Below are 17,171 nucleotides of genomic sequence, written 5' to 3' on the forward strand. Positions count from 1 at the left end.
AGGTGACCACATCGTATGTCTGTCACTGTTGCACCAGCTGTTGCTTTGCTTCATTCTCTCTGATGTGGTGTCATTTTTAACCCCCAAACTCAGCTCTTCTCTCAACCACAGATGCCAGAAATGAATCATTATTTCCTAATTTAAGCTTTTGATACATGAACAACCATGGAACTCAAAAGACCATGGACTTAAAAGTTTGGTTCAGGGACAGATGTATACCTAAGCTTTCTGTTCATTTGTTTGTTCAACCTTTTCTTTGAAGCTCACAACTTCGCGATCAATCTGTTCTACGTGTCAATCCCCATCAATGTTAAGCACTAAAAAATCTGATGCAGATGCTCTAGCACCTAAACCACTCATCTAAGTATCATATTCAAAACATGGAATGAAATCTAAATAATCTTTTCTCCACCTCAACTGTAAAGAAAAAAAAAACCTGCTACTTCATGATGCAGAAGAAGCAGAGCAATCTATCTGAATTACTTTTCAATAGTAGACGCAACACATATTGAGGGATGAAGGCAAGAACGGAAGGCAAAATCAAAGGATGAACAACCATATACTTAAATTCATACATTCCAATAACCACCAAACCCTTTTACACACAACCATTATAGCTCAGTACAGCTTAAGTATTTTATATAGAAACTTATTTAAGGACATACAAAGTGACGAAACATGAAAAGCTAAGCAAACAGGACCTGTGAGCTTGAGGGTGTCAAGTCAGAGAAACAATCTGGGGAATCGACCACATTCCATCGAACACCAAAGCACCACTTCTTCTCACAAGTTCCTTTACGGCTAACCCTTGAGATGTGACCTTCAGCAACATGAAGGTTCCTACCCACAACGTATATCCTGCAATCGCAGGCATTCACAGCAAAGGGTTTACATATCTGCTCTGGCAAAGGGGGCCCTTCTATTGCTTCCCACTTATCAGTATCCGCATCATAAACTTTAAGCTTCATCCTTTCAAGCTCTGAGACCACAAACAAATGGCCATAAATCACCACACTTGAACCTGTCCAGCCTTCTCTCAGTCCAACAGCCATACTCTCCCAATTATTAGTTCTTGGATCATAAACCTGACCCCTGGGAGAGACATAGAAAGGCCACAACCAGCCTTCGGTAACAAGAAGCTTTCCATTGAGAACTGCTGCATCATAAGAGGCCATATTTGTTCCCATATTCGCAATGGGATGCCAAGTCCCTTCAACAGGGTCCAAAACCTCAGCTGAGTCAAGCTCAAAAAGATCTGTGCTGTTTCCTCCAGCCACATAAATCATCCCATCAATAACTCCACTTGCAAAAAATGACCTAGCACTTATCATCTGATTCACCACAGTCCACCGATTCTTCTGCATTTCATATTTCAGGACCAAGTCAAGTGGACAATCCACATCAGAGACCGTTCCACCACAAACAAAGAGGGTGCCATCACGGGGAGTTGAAACACATCTGAATCCATGGGGACAAACTTTTTCTCTGCAGGGCATGGCAGGGATAGTGTGCCAAGAGAAATTAGTGAGATCAAGAACCTGCCACTGAATCTTTCCAGTGCACTTATGATAGGCAAAGACGAAAAGCCAAGGGTCTTTGAAGCCTAATTCTTTTCTTCGAGTGAAAAACCGCTCTTTACTACCAAGCAGTAGATGCCAACGCTTGCAGACAGCTTTGCTTGCTGTGTGGCTCTGGACTGGAAGCCGAAGGAGACAGTTAAGTGCAACATCATCAGGAAGGCCCGGAATGAGGGGTTCTCCCCCGTGAGATAACTCTAAGTCTGGGGAAGGATTCAACAAAGAAGATTGGATAACCGCTAACCTAAACTTTGGGGATAATGTAATTTGAGAATCCCCTAGCTTGTGTACGGGTGCCTGTTGGGAGGACAATCGAACCCGTTGCATCTTTCTCCTTTTGAGCAAAGTATATCAAGGCACTTCAAAAAAAAAATGAGGAGGCCCTTACTTCAAATGCAATTTATTGCCTGTGATAGTCTTTACTAAGAAAACTAACAGAATCCAATCCCAATCCAGAGAAACAAATTTATTCCGAATCCTCAAGTAAGCTTTCACAGTTTTTGTGCATACAAAAGGAATCCCAAAATCCAAATTTACATAAACGTAGAGCACCAAACCGTTTACAGGATCAGAAAACGAACATACAAATAAACGACCATCTAAACATCCAAACTTAACTCACATGTATGAACAGAAAAAAGAAGAAGCTTTTCTTCACTTTATATACACCATAACCACTGTGGCCAATCAAGACAGCAAATTCAAAATCTAATGCTATGAAATTTCATCCTACTGGTGAGAGGAACAGAAAACACCCAAAATTCACAAGTTCATAAAACAATACCTCAGAAGCAGCGCAAAATCTAAGCTCTTTGTCCTCTATCGTGAAAAAGTCCAACCGCCGACAAAAACCCAGTTCGAAAATCACATCTCAATGGACTTTTTGTGGCCTCATCAGCTTGAATATCCATCAAACACTGAACCCAGAACATAAATACGCTGTACAACTTATTAACAAAACCAACATAGCAGAAACAAGAAGAAGGAGAAGGAAACTTGCAACAACACTAACTTACAACCAGAAAAGCTGAGATATTGTTATTAAAGATGGTGACTTTATGAGATTTATAGAGGTCTGGTTATTGCATCCCAATAGAGAGGGTGACCCATCAGGCTATTCTTCCTCATAAAGAAGATTTTTTTATTTTGTGGCAAACATGGTTCTTTGATTCTAGATTAAGCAAAAACTACGCGCCAAATGAGCGAGTCATTGGAGGAAACAGTGCTCAGCAAAGAAGCAGAAGCTGGACGGTGATTCTCACGCACCTTGATGAAGGTGTAGCAAGTTGTGCACTCTTACTTGGAAGATTCAAAAGGAAGATCGACTCTAGGCTTAAGCCTCTTAGCTAAAAAGTGTTATGTTTAATCCAGAATTTTATTTTATGTTCAAGTTCAACTCTAGACTTTGTTACCACTTGCACGTTTAATTTAACTATACTTTTTTTCGTAGTTACTTAATTTATAACGTTATTAATGTGGTTTCATTATGTAGTACATTTGAACTAAAATTTGGTTGTTTCTACGTGTAACATAGAATTTTCACATACGTCTTTTTCGATTCTTCTTGGGATGGACCTAAGATTTTAAAATAAGGTGGACTAAATTTACCTTATATACACACCAAGGAGTAGAACATAAAGGTGCAGTTAATGCAGCTTACCAATTCGTTCTTTTATTTATTTAACTTTTTTCACTTAAAGGGATTATGTGTGAAATTAGCAATAGACTGTTCATAAAAATAATATATAAATAAAAAGAAGTTGGCAGTAGACTAAAAAAGTAATAACAAGATGGAAATCCTTTTCATTTTAGAGAGAATTTTTCAGAGATGTCCTACACAAGAATGTCCTGGAATAGTCAAAGAGAATTCAATCCATTAGTTTGTCTCATCATCTTCTTTTCCTTGAGTGTATTGTTAGATGAGCGATGAACAGAGCCGGTCCTGGGTTTTCTAAGGCCCAGGGCAAATTTTCTCAAGTGTGCCCCTTTATACAAATTAAACAAAAATAAAAATTATCAACTAATTAATTTTATTAAAATTATAAGAATTTACAAAAGATAAGGAAGAACACTTTGGGGTCTCATTAAAACCTTGTTTAGGGAAAATCCAATGGGACAAAACCCCAAACGAAGGAAAAAGAGTACCCCGGATTGTAAACATTGCATCAAAAAACGAAAACTACATATTTGAGTCTATATGCTTCCTCCCGAATCTGCATAAGCATTTCTTGATTTGATCAATCTTCTTTTCATCCTCCACAATTAATCGAAGCAAAGAATCATCACATGTACCTACAAAATAAAAATAGCAATGAAATCTAAACCACAAAACATCATTTAAAATGTCTTCTTGTTGCACTTTTAGATGCAAAATCATCAATTATACTATCATATTTAATGTTTTCTAACATATCCTTTTCAATGCATAATATCGCTAATCCATTTAGCCTATCTTGAGTCATGGTGGTCCGCAAATAAGATTTCAATAATTTTAATTTAGAAAAACTTCTTTCAGCAGATGCCACAATCACAGGTAGAGTCAATAATACCCTATAAGCAACCATTACATTAGGAAACATATCCACACTCTTTACAAACTCAAGAATTTTAATGGATGTCCATGGTTTATCTGTTTCATATGCTTCTTTTGGTAACATCACTTGCAACACCTGTAATTCTGAAAATAAGTCTCTTGCATCAACATCAGAAACATCACCATGTTTTAAAGCATTTTCAAGATTCACACAAAAACTTTTCAATTCATTATCATCAAACGAAGTCAACTCATTTTCTAGAATTCATTGTTTTAAACAACTTACAACAGAAACAAAACACTTTATCCAACTCCTTTGAGTACACTAGCCATTTTCGATCCTTAGTTTCCCCATTTGGTAACGTACGAAGATAATAATTTGAAGAAAAATGTGTTCGTCCATGGGGAATTTGAGATTAGTTTCTCTTAGGGGACCTTTTTCTACAAGTAAATCTCTCATTTTTGCATCAAGATTATCCCAAACTCGTGGATCATAAATGTTCAAATCAAATCTTGTTTCGGGACATTCATTTTCATGGCAAGGTTCATCAATATTTTCATTTTCATCTAGGAAAGGTTCATCACTATTTCCATTTTCATCTAGATCACCAATTTCTTCATTCACATCATTCTCATTTTCTACTAATTCTTCCAATTGAATTGGTTGTTCATATTCATTTGGTAAATCTTCTTCTAAATTTTCAAGTGAAGCATTGGTTTGTTTAACAAAATATTTATTCAAAGATCCTCTTAAACTTGGAGCAATTTCTTCTTCTTTTTTCTTTCTTTGTCTCTTGAGATTTCCGGAAAGTTGTTTCTTAGGAAACATTTTTTAATTTTCAGAATAAACACAACACAATAAAAAAAACAATAAAACTAATTAACAAAGAACAATAAAACCTGGATTTTGAGCATATTTTCTTCCACTTGAAACTTCCAATTATAAAGAAAAAGAATCCCAGCCAAGTTTTCTGTTGAATCAAATAATAAATAAGAAAAAGTTAACAATTAATCGCATAAAGCATCTCACAAACTTCAGTCAACTGGATACAAACACATGAAAGTGAGCATGAAAAAGCATTAGAAAACATACCGCCTCTTTGGAAATGACTGCTAGTTCACCTGGCTTAAGCCCTTGTTTGGCAAACTCCCGAGCTGCATATCCCTATAATATTTGAAAACAAACATGTATTAAGCATTAAAAGTTATCGAGGCTTCCACAATATTGCAAAAAATTATCACAAAGCACAAACAGCAATTTTTCAACACTTGATCATTATTACCAAATGATTTTATTTATCCTATTAAACCACAATTCTACACAAAACAACTACAAGAGTCGAGTACAAAAAGATTCTATATGTATCTTTAAAAAAAAAAAAAATACCTTCAAAGAAAGGCACTGGTCTAACTGGTGGATGATTTATTTTCCAACTCTGTTGGAGAAGAGGAGAATCACCGGAAAAAAAAAATTGCTTGCGTTGCTTTGCTTGTGTTATGAACTGAGAAGGTTGAACTGAGAAAGTCGAAGGGTTTTTCCTTCTTTTTGTGGCTAATAAGAGTCTGTTTTGATTCCCCATATTTGTTGATTTGTTTTATATTATATTTTATAATTAATTAATAATGAACTTCCTTAGTCAATACGTTTCTTTTAGAGATTGAGTATAAAGACTGATTGGATTGATTGCCTTCCCTTTTCACTGACAGGTACAGGCAGCAACTCCTTTTGTTTTATTTTTTTTTAAATACAAATATATACATAAGCTTAAAAAAAAAAAATTTGGGCCCCCCTCAGCTGTGGGCCCCGGGCTGTAGCCCTAGTGGCCCTGGCCCAAGGCCGGCTCTGGCGATGAACATGTGAGTCTTTGGATTTGAAGTGGCATGATTGTCATTAATAGGCATAAATGGGCTAAATTAAATTTTAGGATGATATAGCTCAGGTTAGTCCCTTCTAAGAGAGAAACTCTTATGTAACGGGATTGCACTTTTTACAATCCCTGACCAATAACGTAGTGACACATAGGATAACTTTTTCACGTGCCATTGTGTTATTGGTCGGGAATAGCAAAACAGTGTTATCCCTGTTATAGGTAAGTTTTTTCCCCTTCTAGGGACCGTCCCGGGTTCTTCAATGGTCATTGAATATGATGTTCCTCTTATAATCAAAGTTCTGATACTATACTAGACAATCATTAATGGAAAAATGTATGAGTTGTTGAGAAACAAATCAACCGTGTGTATTAAACTAGTACTATGTGCATAAAATTGAATGAAATCTCAATTTTCTATCTTATAAAATTCCCATATATATATTCTCCTTTACTAGGAACAAAATAATTTTGATCTAGAAAACTGAACCTTGGAGTGGAGGTAATCAGACGGATAAAGAAGAAAGATACCATTATTCTCTTTTAACCAAAAAAAAAAGAAGAAAAAAAGGGAAAAGGGCTGTCTGATCTTATTAACCAGAAAGAGATGGATTGGTGGTCTAAATTTAGAGATACGTTTGGTATTTTACTCTTTAGAGAATAGAGGGAGAGAGAGAGAGAGAGAGACGATATTGAAAAGGGAAGAAAGGCAAGTGGGAATCAAACCGAATCCACATAATATTTGCTTGCTCAAAACCTACCTCCTCCACGGCACCTCATCCTACCATCCCAATAAGATCTCTTATAATGAGTTTGGTTTGGTCCAAATCAAATCAAAATCAAATAATCAAATGATATTGGATGGAGGGCTGATGAGTGATGACCATGAAACGAGCATGGCTTTTTGACCCCCCCCAATCCCATTGAAGACCAACCGATTTACGTCACTGCATTTGCCGATTGTAGGCATGTCATTTTCGCACCTACTACAGATCATAGTGCTAGTCTTATTCTTGTTGGATTAGAATTGGAGCTTCCCTTTTGTGTTTCTCAGCTCTAAGTTTTGGCAAAACATGCAAAGTTTGCAGAAATTCAAGAAAACGTAACTTGGGGATTGTCTGCTTATTTCAGTAAGATGACAGGAAGATCCGATCTGCCACAATTTACTTGCCAGTGCAGTAACTAATAAAGAAGGCTGAGAGAAAAAGTAAAACCAAATATACTTACCAGTGCAGTAATAAATTTGCTGATAGGGGTTGGCCCCTTTTTTTGTGGTTATACAATTCATTCAATTACCATAAAAAGAAATGTAAACCAAACTGAATTTTTAACAGATGAGCAAATCTGGAACAGTGGTGACCATTAACAGATGAGCATAATTTCCTACCTGAATCTTCTTATGTTATTTTCTTAAATCTTATTTCCTGCCACCTCAAAAGGCATGCACCTGTCAAAACGAGGTGGCAAATGAATGTAAATCCTCTTCTACAATTCCATAACAAGGTTGGCGAAAACTTGAATAAATTCTTGCCGTATTGAGCCACACAGGATAACCTTCCAATGCAGACCAAAAACAGACAAGGACGTATTTCCAATAAGATTCTAGAGGAGGCATTATCTTGACAAATGATTCCAACTGCTCGTTAATATCCTTGATCATGAATGATCATAAAAACAGAACAATTTCCAATCGACAAAGAAAGAAAGAAAACAAAAGAAGCAAGAAGTTTTCTGTGATGGTTCCATAAAAATAACGCAATGAAGCCTAACAAGATCGTTTAAAAGAAACAAGGAAACAGCAACACACATGTTAATTAAATGCTCAAGTAATAGAATTCTGATAGTCTGAGCACAGCTAACAATGCTTAATGTGGTCGAACTTTTTACTGCTCAAATATTCAAGCACAATAAACAGAAAACCAAAAGAAAGAGTAAACGAATTAAAGCTGGTACCAAATGCATCTCCAGGGCAAGCTGCTTTTTAACTAGTAAGGAGCCGTTGCTATCACTGACCCAAAAATTGAGGAAATAAGACCATTATGTCAAAAGAACAATGATAAGAAAGAGAGATGAATACATACTTGCAAAATAACTCAACAGCGTGCATACCATAGAATTCTCTGTGGGCATGCGACTGCAAAAGGTTTAAGAATTAACAATAACAAGCATTTCTGAGAAAGCAAGGAACATATACAAGTTACCAATACGGCGGTACTTTACTCCACTGTATAACCTTATTAAAGATAACAGAAATGAACTTGTTGCTTTCAACTCATGTAAGATAAATCAGAAAATTCTATGCATAATAGAAGATATTAAAGAAGGAGGGAACCCAATACTTGAAAACCTTGTAGGATACGGACTAAAACTGTATTGGACAACAATAATCCAAGACGCACTTAAGGCTTAACCAAGTTTGAATTGGATCAATAACTTCACCAGTATTATAAAACCAAAATTCAAGGCGCACACTATAGTTAGTAATAAACCAAAGAGGCACAGTCACAACAACCATATCTGTCTATTTGGCTAAAACAACATTTATTTCAATATAAGAACTATTTGCAAGGAAATATAAATGAAAACAATGCTTCCCTGCTTTATTTGACACCCTTAATGTTAATTAATGGCAATTCCAAGGATAAAAAGGATTATAGAATTAAATTATTTGCATTGTTTAAGAACAAAAAGAAAATGATAGATTCAGTAAAAATATGAAGGCATTAATGAATAAATAAATAAAATTTTCTTTTCATTTGACCGAGAGAGAGAGAGTTCATTCCTTCTATCAAACCCTTACATATATATATGTAATATATTCACTGCTAGAAAACACATTGTATAAACAAAACAGGTATAAAGCTACAAATATAGAGATAGATCTAGATTTATTTGGCCTTCCTCTTTCGGATAAAACGACATACATGACCCAGAAAGGAGTTCTCCTCATCTTAAAAGAAATTTAAGCTCTCTCTTCCGAGGCGTATCTGTTTCCATTGTCACTTGGAGTTCTGTATAAATAAGACCAGTATGAAGCTACAGATGTAGAGAGAGATCGAGATCCATTTGGCCTTCCTCTTCTCCCGCATTAGAAGATATTCCTGCCCTGGAAAAGCAGTTCTCCACATCTTTAAAAAGAAGAAGCTCTCTCTTGGGAGGCTTATCAGTTTCCATTGACAACTCAGAGTTGATCTTAGGCCTTTTCCATTGACAATTCATCATCTCGGCACTTCCTCCAGCTTCACCTAAGCAGTGCCTCTTACCTCCTTTAGAGGTTAAGAGAATTTGTGTCTCGTACTCACCAATTTCACCTTGGTCTGAAGATTGACTGGGATGTGGAGGCTTATCTGTTTCCATCAACAACTCGGAGTTTTTCTTAGGCCTTTTTGATGGATTCATTATCTCAGCAGCAATTCCTCCGGCTCCACCTATGCAGTGCTTCTTGCGACCTTTAGAGGTTGAGACAGTTTGTGTCTTATACCGACCAATTTCACCTTGGCCTGAAGATTCACTGGGATCTGGAGGCAAGGAACCAATAGTAATAGGTTCCTTGAAGCAAAGTGACTGTTTTGAGCTGAGATCTGGATGAAGATCAGTTACAGCATTCACAGGATATGGAATCATACAACAGTTGTGATCCTGAAAGTATGGCATGGCATTTGCAGAAAAGGATGGCATACCATCCCTAAAAGATCGAAATTGATCAGTATTAAACTGACAAACTCCATTTGAGACCAAACAGAATGGAGGATCCAAAGGAACACTAATTGGTACCATGCTACCAGAGGGAGCAGGTGCTATGAAGGATAAAGGTTTAGAATTTTGGATTTCAGCATGACCACTACTAGATGAACATTTTGGAGGCATAGCGCTCGTATTGTTCTCATAGAACCTGCTTATATTCACCCAGCTATTTTCATTTGAGTAGAGTCTCTTGGAGAAATCCAAAGGAGGGGTTACCTCACTGAAGAGAGGGCCTCCAGAAAAAATTTCAGGATGACGCATGCTGAAAGGTTGAGGACTATTGTTAGTAATGCTTGCTGAGTTGCTGAAATGGCTAGGATAATTCCAGCTCCTCTTTGAGTTGATCTCTTCCTGATGAGCGCTAAGATGGCCCCCTAAAGCCTGGTGATTTTTGAATACTTTTTTGCAATACAAGCATTGGACACCCACATGCTTCTCTTCCTTTCCTTTGTCAGGGGTCAAAAGGAAATTCATTGTTGGAGAAAACACGGAGACCCTTAATGAGGCCTTTCAGAAGAAGGAAAAGAAGAAGAAGATAAAAACTAGCAGGAGCAGAAGCACAAACAATGAAGCGATGAAGAGGGCCTTGATCCTTACCTCTATTGTATCAGTTTGCAGGGAAGCTACAGGACATAGTGGTTAAGAATAATAAATGGTAAACGACAATTCTCATAAAAGCGCATTTGAGAAAAGAACACACAGAATACAAACAGGAAAAAAAAGTTGCCACGAAAAGCTCATGCAGGAGAAACTTTAAAGCAATCCTATCGGCAAGAATCTGAATGAAGAAGAGCCATTAATGCTTAAAAAAATCAACAATGCATGAACACCTTGCAAAACAAATGTCATAGAACTACAGATAGTACACCTGCTATAACCAGGGTCATGAAACAACCTGTCACTAACACCTTTTGCATCTATTAGAGGATAATATCGGAAATTGCAAGTCGCAAAGAAACGTAGAATGAAAACAGGTGCCTCAGTGTCATATTCAATACTTGTAAAATGCAGGCATAGTTCTTTATTTAATAGCCTGCAATTCCCAAGGATTTCAGATAGTACCTCATTCCAGTTTTGAATGTGGATGTATAGTGAATAGAAACACAGGGGAGTGGTCACTCATATGCCTCTGACAAGGTTTAATAATGTGAGACCAGAAATGCAGAGATCAATAGCAGTCAAGCACCCTTTAAGAGCAGAAGTTGATTAAGTCATCAATTTTGATAGTATTTGCTTGGCTATATCTGACAGCTCATAATCACTTTGTCTTAGTCCGCTGTAGTAAATTTGTGTTTAAAAGGAATATGTTTGAGTCCACTTCAGCTGTCTTGTATCATGTGTACCTTGGTTCACACATAATAAGCTTAGGACCTCCAATCTCTGTTCCTAGGACCTTTCTTTGCCAGAAACAACACCAGGTACGGCCTATTTTGGTGTATGTATATGTGTATGTAGATATATACATAAGTACTGTGTGTGCACATATATCTTAAGTCATTTAGAAGCTCACATACAACAGGATGCTGCAGTGTAAAAGGATCATTAGAGCTGAATTGGCCTTAACATCATAGAGTGCATAATCGACTCTTGGCTTATTTCTTTTTTTGCTTAAATCTCCTTTTGTCATTACGTTTATTATAATTTCAGACAAGGTTAGATTACAATGTACTATGTAATTAGACCAATGGTATGATAAAGGTATTATAACCATATAAGTACGAGTAAACGTAGCCTTACTTGGTTTGATATTTTGGGTCGTAGTCCACTTTGAAACTCTCAATTGGGGAACTTTATTAGGATGTCTGTGCATGCATTCATGCACATGGCTTTTTAATGCTTATCTGCATATACATATATATATGTATATATATATATATATATGCAGGTTCTGTAAACATATATAAGTTTGAAGATCATGATCTCACAGAAGACAATAGAGAATTGCCATTCATCAAACTTTGTAATTGTTAACAAACCAGCAGACAATAGAAACTTTCTAAATTAAAACTTGTTACCCAATATGAAAGACGTTTAATAACTAAACACTCAAATTAAACCTATAAGAACAAAATTGACACAACTCATAATCAAACTGCTAACATCCTAAGTAAGTCTAAGCAATTACAAAAATCCTCAAATATGGAATATTCATTTTCTCCTAATTTAAGGAGATTTTAGATCTGGCTTTTCTAATTATATCTACCTACAGTTTCCTTCTTTCTTTCCTTTTTTTTTTTTTTTTTTGGGAAGCCAGGTTGACTTTAAGTGACCAAAATACTCTTGAAAAAAACAAAAAACATACCAACACAAAAATAGAATAGAGAGACAAGACTTACCTTCGCACACCGCCATTCTTCGCTGCTGGAGCAGGAAGGCAAAATAACATCTTTATCACGCGGCACATGGTAACATCTTTTGAGGGTAAGCCTACCTATCACTTTGCTGCAATAAAACAGGCATTTTATCGCCGAAATGATGTACTGAGGATGTCAAAAGACTACTCAAAACCATAACAAGCCCAATTAATTGTGGTTTGAGTAGTTCTCGTCAATATCATTGATGATATCAAACAAAATACTGACCTTGAAACCATTTTTAGGTTGGATTCAAATTGTTTCAAGTAGCCTTTTCAAAACCATTTCAAATGTTACAATGGTTTTGGGTTCTATACTTGAAACATTTTCAAGCTGGCTCAAAAAAGATTAAAGTACTCAAAACCATGTTTGCATTCTTTGTTTCAAGTGCATTGCTTGAAGATATTTTGAGCTGGTTTCAAACCTTAATGTCAGTAAAGTAAGCATGAGATGATTACAACATTAGAAAAGATTACAATGCATTTTCTTTAGATAATAAATTACTGAAGTAACTTTAGGCTAATTCATGTTTCAGTTCTAGGTAGCACACTCACTTTCGGAATTGATATGAAGAGTAATACAGTTCTTGTAGGTTTTACAGTAATGACCAGTTGCACCACATTTCCCACACTTCCACGTAGACTGCTCTTCTCCAAGAGATTTAATTCCTTCCTTCTTGTGCCCTTCGCATGACCTCCGTGTACAGGAAAATTCTTTTGGTGATCCCCTGATATCTTCTAATGCACATTGGCTAGCCATCCAAGCTTTCCTATAACTTATATTCACCCCCAAGATCTTTCTGCAAATCCTCGACGATATCTTTTGGTTTGCATTGACACGAAACACCCTTGTACTTCGACTTTAATACTGAACAATAAGCCACCAGCTCGCTTGTTGAAGACTGTGATGAATAGCATCTAATGAACAAGAGTGGCGGCTATGATATCTTGTTATCATAAAATTCTCAGAGTCTGGAGACTTGTATGCATAGAGTTTTCATTCACACATTCAACTACAAATAGTTCTTTTGTGGACCTCTTCACTTTGAATTCATATTTTTTTCCAATGCAGCAAGGCCTAACTTCTTCTGTATATCTCCCTCCGCATTCAATATCGCATTAACCCTTTTTCTGTGAGTTTAAGTGAATATCCAGCACAAGGTGGGGAATTAGGAGGATTGAGAGACACATCAAGTTGCATATTGTCACAAGGCACATCAAATTGCAAGCTGTCATGAAGCACATTATCAAATTGCAAGCTGGCACGAGGCTTCTCATCAAATTGCAAGCTGTCATGTCATGCACGAGGCTTCTCATCAAATTGCAGGTTGTCATGAGGCACATCATCATGTCGCAGGTTGTTATGTTCCACATAAACTTCTATATTATCATGCGGCTTATCGTTTTCCAAATCATCAGGGATCAATCCATCACCACAACCCGAATTTGCTTGAGTCTCTGAAGTGAAGTCCACTGGCACTGGATCTGTATTGATTGCAATGGAATTTTGTTCTTCAGTTCAGTGTGCGGACCTCATGAATGAGATTTGGTAGTTTGAGTTGCAAGGCAGATTGGAACACATTCAATACTCCCACTTCCCGAAACTAATACCCTACGTTCAACAGTAATGCACAATGGAATTTTCCAGTCTCGTGCAAGACTCTCATAAATCAAAGCAGTCACATCACCATTATCTACTACCTCCACGGGATAGGTAAGAGTTTTCCACAATATACAGCCTTTATTACAACTCCATTACTCATTTGGATCTACTCTGACAATATCATGCAGTCTATGCTGAACATCCTCATAAGTAACTTTTTCAGCAACTAATGCCTTCATTTTACCACCCTTATATAAAGAATTAACCCACTTCCCATCATAATTAATCAAAATTGTCAACTTAGTCATCTTCCTGAAAATAAAAAATCCTTAAGAGTTAGCGACAAAAACAATTAGAAAAAATAAATTAACAAAATAGTTGCAAAACACATTTTTTAGAACTACTCTTAATGGTTTCTACTTTCTAGTAAGTACTCAAAACGGTATCTATCGCATTCATAAGACATTTAACAAATCTATGGTTTGACAGGCAACTAAATTATTAAAGGAAGTTCTAATGCAAGTAAAAGGCTTGTATATCAATCTGAACCAGGATCAGACAGGTCAGTGCCCCAGCTAGGCTAAGCCCATACACAGCAGATTTTCTCAAATACAGAACAAGTACAGTCATTCACTAACATAGAGAAAAACACACTCTTAGACGCCCTATGATTGGTGGATGAATAAGTTGCCAATTGGAATAAGAATGTTGCACACAGATAAATATACAACACCAAATGCATCAAGGTACAAAAAATTACAACTGATTAACAAACCTATGGGAATTGATCTATGGACAAAAAAGGTCTACCCAGCTCTTGGATTGTCATTAGCTACAACTGGGATATGTTCTTTCATCATGGGCTTGCTGTTGCAAGCAAAGCTTATGTTATTGAAAGAATGTAGTTTGTGATTTAGGCCCAATCCAGTGGAACCCAAAAACCCTGCTACTCGACCCCTTTCTCCTACATTTTGCTTTTTAAACACCATCAAAAACCAATTTAGGCAGTGAGCGATTTCAATTATCACGTCCAAATCTTATCCGTTTTGGTGCAGAAGGGGGCAGAAACCCTAAAACAAATCAATTTGCATAATTTTATCCAACAAGATGAAAGCTTGAAATCAAGAAAGAGTAAGAATTTTTACCCACGCCGAAAGCCACAAACTTATGCTGACTAGGGTTGCGGTGAAGTCCGCGGCGGAGCTGACGGCGTCGTTTATAGGGATTTGGGTATGCAGGAAGCGGTTAAACGACGAGCATTGAGTAAGGGCGCCAGGGCTTGTTGGCAAAATAAAAAATAACAAAGGCGCCAAGGCTTGCCGGGTTCTGCAAGTGGGTTTGGAAATGGATATTTGGGCCTTATAATCTAGGTTTGTGGGCCTGGGTGACCCGTTAATCACGTCTAAACTATATTTCAATATTCAACCAAAAAAAAGTATATTTCAATATTTTTATAAGAGAAAAATAATTTCTCTTGATTTTTTAAAATTTATGTCTGCTGAGGGTCCCTTTGGAGATACATAAGAAATGGGCCCATATGAGGGAACTTATAAAATTACTCAACACACCCTCATTCTCGCTAATATATATGAACTCAGTTTTGTTGGTTACATTGGAGGGGATCCAACCTAACTCATTACCCTATTCTTCTTCATCACTTGGACTAACCCCAAGTGCTTCAATCGACCTCAATTTGATCCCAAAATAAGTTGGGAAAACAAAACCTTTAGACTAACTTTTATGTGCATTTTACTTTATAGTTGCTTCTTGTATATTTGCTTCACCAGGTATCTAAAAGCCTCTCAAATCACCAAAAACATGAACCATACAAACCAACCCAAAATGTGCAACATGCCCTGTAATAATTAGTATATATTATTTCTTTGTACAAGCGATAATTTACTTTAAACTAATCTAAATTACTGAGAGGAAGATTCGAATTCGAGTGCAGAATGAGAAGTACATCAACTTTAACTAACTACTAAGTTCATGTTTTCAACTAGCATATATTGTTGGTGAGAGTGAGATTGACATGAACCTACATGGAGATGAAGCCAACCATACATTCGAATTGGATTCAAAAGGGAAAAAGAGTTTTGGGTGTAGGACGAATGGGTCTTTTTAGTGGTGCAAAATGCTTCAAGTTTGTCCAACTAAGGTAGGCCCATGGACACAAGTTGCTTCTTGGTGGCTTGTGCCTCTTCTTATGTTGTGTTCGATCAGAGCAATAGTTTGTTTGTTTCAGTTACTCCAAGACCAAACTAGGGCCAAAGTTAGGCCATTGGTTGGCACTTGAGTTGAGCCCATCAAAGCAGCCGAGTGCCCTAATAAAGGTGATCACATGATAGAGCTAAGGTTGTTCTTCACACAAACACTGCCGAATTTGTGTTTGAATTTTGTTTTCCAGGCATCACAATCTGGTTGAAAACTTGGACATGACTTTAGAAGTGATTTGTCACCACACCATATATGGATATTTATTTTGCATTCAAATCATGTTTACAATTAATACAAAAAAAACATCCTTTCAAACTTGATTTTTACCGATCGATGCATCAATTTGAGCTCGAAATTCGCAGGCAATGTTGCGTATGGTAGGGGCAACATAATTTCATGATAAAGATGATAAGTTGTGTTAATATCTAAACTTAATTCAACTTTCTACTCAATGTGACCAATTTATATTCTGCGATGCTTGAGTGAATATATATACTTGTTTGAAAGGTAATGTGATATATAAAGAGATAAGTTGGGTTTTGTATAAACTGATTCTAGCCAGATACATTGTGACATGTCTGGTAAATGGTCACCTCCCTTACTAAATGGATGTCAATCTCACCTTCTATGATGTGCCCTTTCCTGCTCTCCTACTCAGTATTACTAGTGCCTCCTCATCTTCATCGTCATATACAACTATATATGCATTTGAATGACCTAAAATATTAGTTTAATTTTGTGCGAGCTAAAATTACTCCTCAAGAAATGTGTCCATTAGCACGGCTAAATTTGAGAAAGTAGAGCTACAATCAAGCGACGTAGTTTTTTCATTTTCTATTCATGATCGCAATTGAATAAAATCATGAGATTATAGTGGGACTTGATGGCCAAGGCCTACCACGACAAACATGTCTTGTGCCTCGTTGTGACTATAGACAAGCATAATGGAATGATAGTTGATCGTGGGAGAGAAACATTGAACATGAGACTTTGAGCTCAAGATTTCAATGTCTACATAAGACCAATTAACTCACCAACAAACAAATTATTCTAAACTATACTATAATAATATTCTTGAATTCTTGTTAACTCGATCGAGCGACGTAGTGTTTTCTTATAGATACGCCCTCCCTCATTGTTTGCAATAGAAGATTTCAGGAGTTGGAATTTTATGCTCCAAATAATTTGCTTGTTAATTAAGTGTATCACCCATTAACCTTATTCTTTGCAAAACCTGGAGTCCATGCAAAAAGGTATGCATATGCATGCATGACCT

At 36.7% G+C, this 17,171-nt stretch overlaps 2 protein-coding genes across 2 annotated transcripts; both read right to left on the bottom strand.

Annotated features, from left to right (window-relative positions):
• Nucleotides 1-530: 530 nt before the first annotated feature.
• Nucleotides 531-2,849, bottom strand: LOC117624389 (F-box/kelch-repeat protein At1g30090). Its single transcript, XM_034355596.1, has 2 exons — nucleotides 2,362-2,849; nucleotides 531-1,936 (listed from the first exon to the last, which is right to left on the bottom strand). The coding sequence occupies exon 2, from the start codon at nucleotides 1,902-1,904 to the stop codon at nucleotides 687-689; it is 1,218 nt and encodes a 405-aa protein (XP_034211487.1). The 5' UTR covers nucleotides 1,905-1,936; nucleotides 2,362-2,849; the 3' UTR covers nucleotides 531-686.
• A 5,986-nt stretch (nucleotides 2,850-8,835) lies between these two features.
• LOC117625046 lies at nucleotides 8,836-11,928 on the bottom strand. Its single transcript, XM_034356610.1, has one exon. It carries the CDS (start codon nucleotides 10,194-10,196, stop codon nucleotides 9,015-9,017), a length of 1,182 nt encoding a protein of 393 aa, XP_034212501.1. The 5' UTR covers nucleotides 10,197-11,928; the 3' UTR covers nucleotides 8,836-9,014.
• Nucleotides 11,929-17,171: the final 5,243 nt, after the last annotated feature.

This window comes from Prunus dulcis, chromosome 4, assembly GCF_902201215.1.
Source record: "Prunus dulcis chromosome 4, ALMONDv2, whole genome shotgun sequence".
NCBI classification, from domain to species: domain Eukaryota; kingdom Viridiplantae; phylum Streptophyta; class Magnoliopsida; order Rosales; family Rosaceae; genus Prunus; species Prunus dulcis.

Bases quoted from the DNA above. Each gene is read 5' to 3' on its own strand.
- LOC117624389 (XM_034355596.1), bottom strand. From the start codon at position 1,904: ATGCAACGGGTTCGATTGTCCTCCCAACAGGCACCCGTACACAAGCTA.
- LOC117625046 (XM_034356610.1), bottom strand. From the start codon at position 10,196: ATGAATTTCCTTTTGACCCCTGACAAAGGAAAGGAAGAGAAGCATGTG.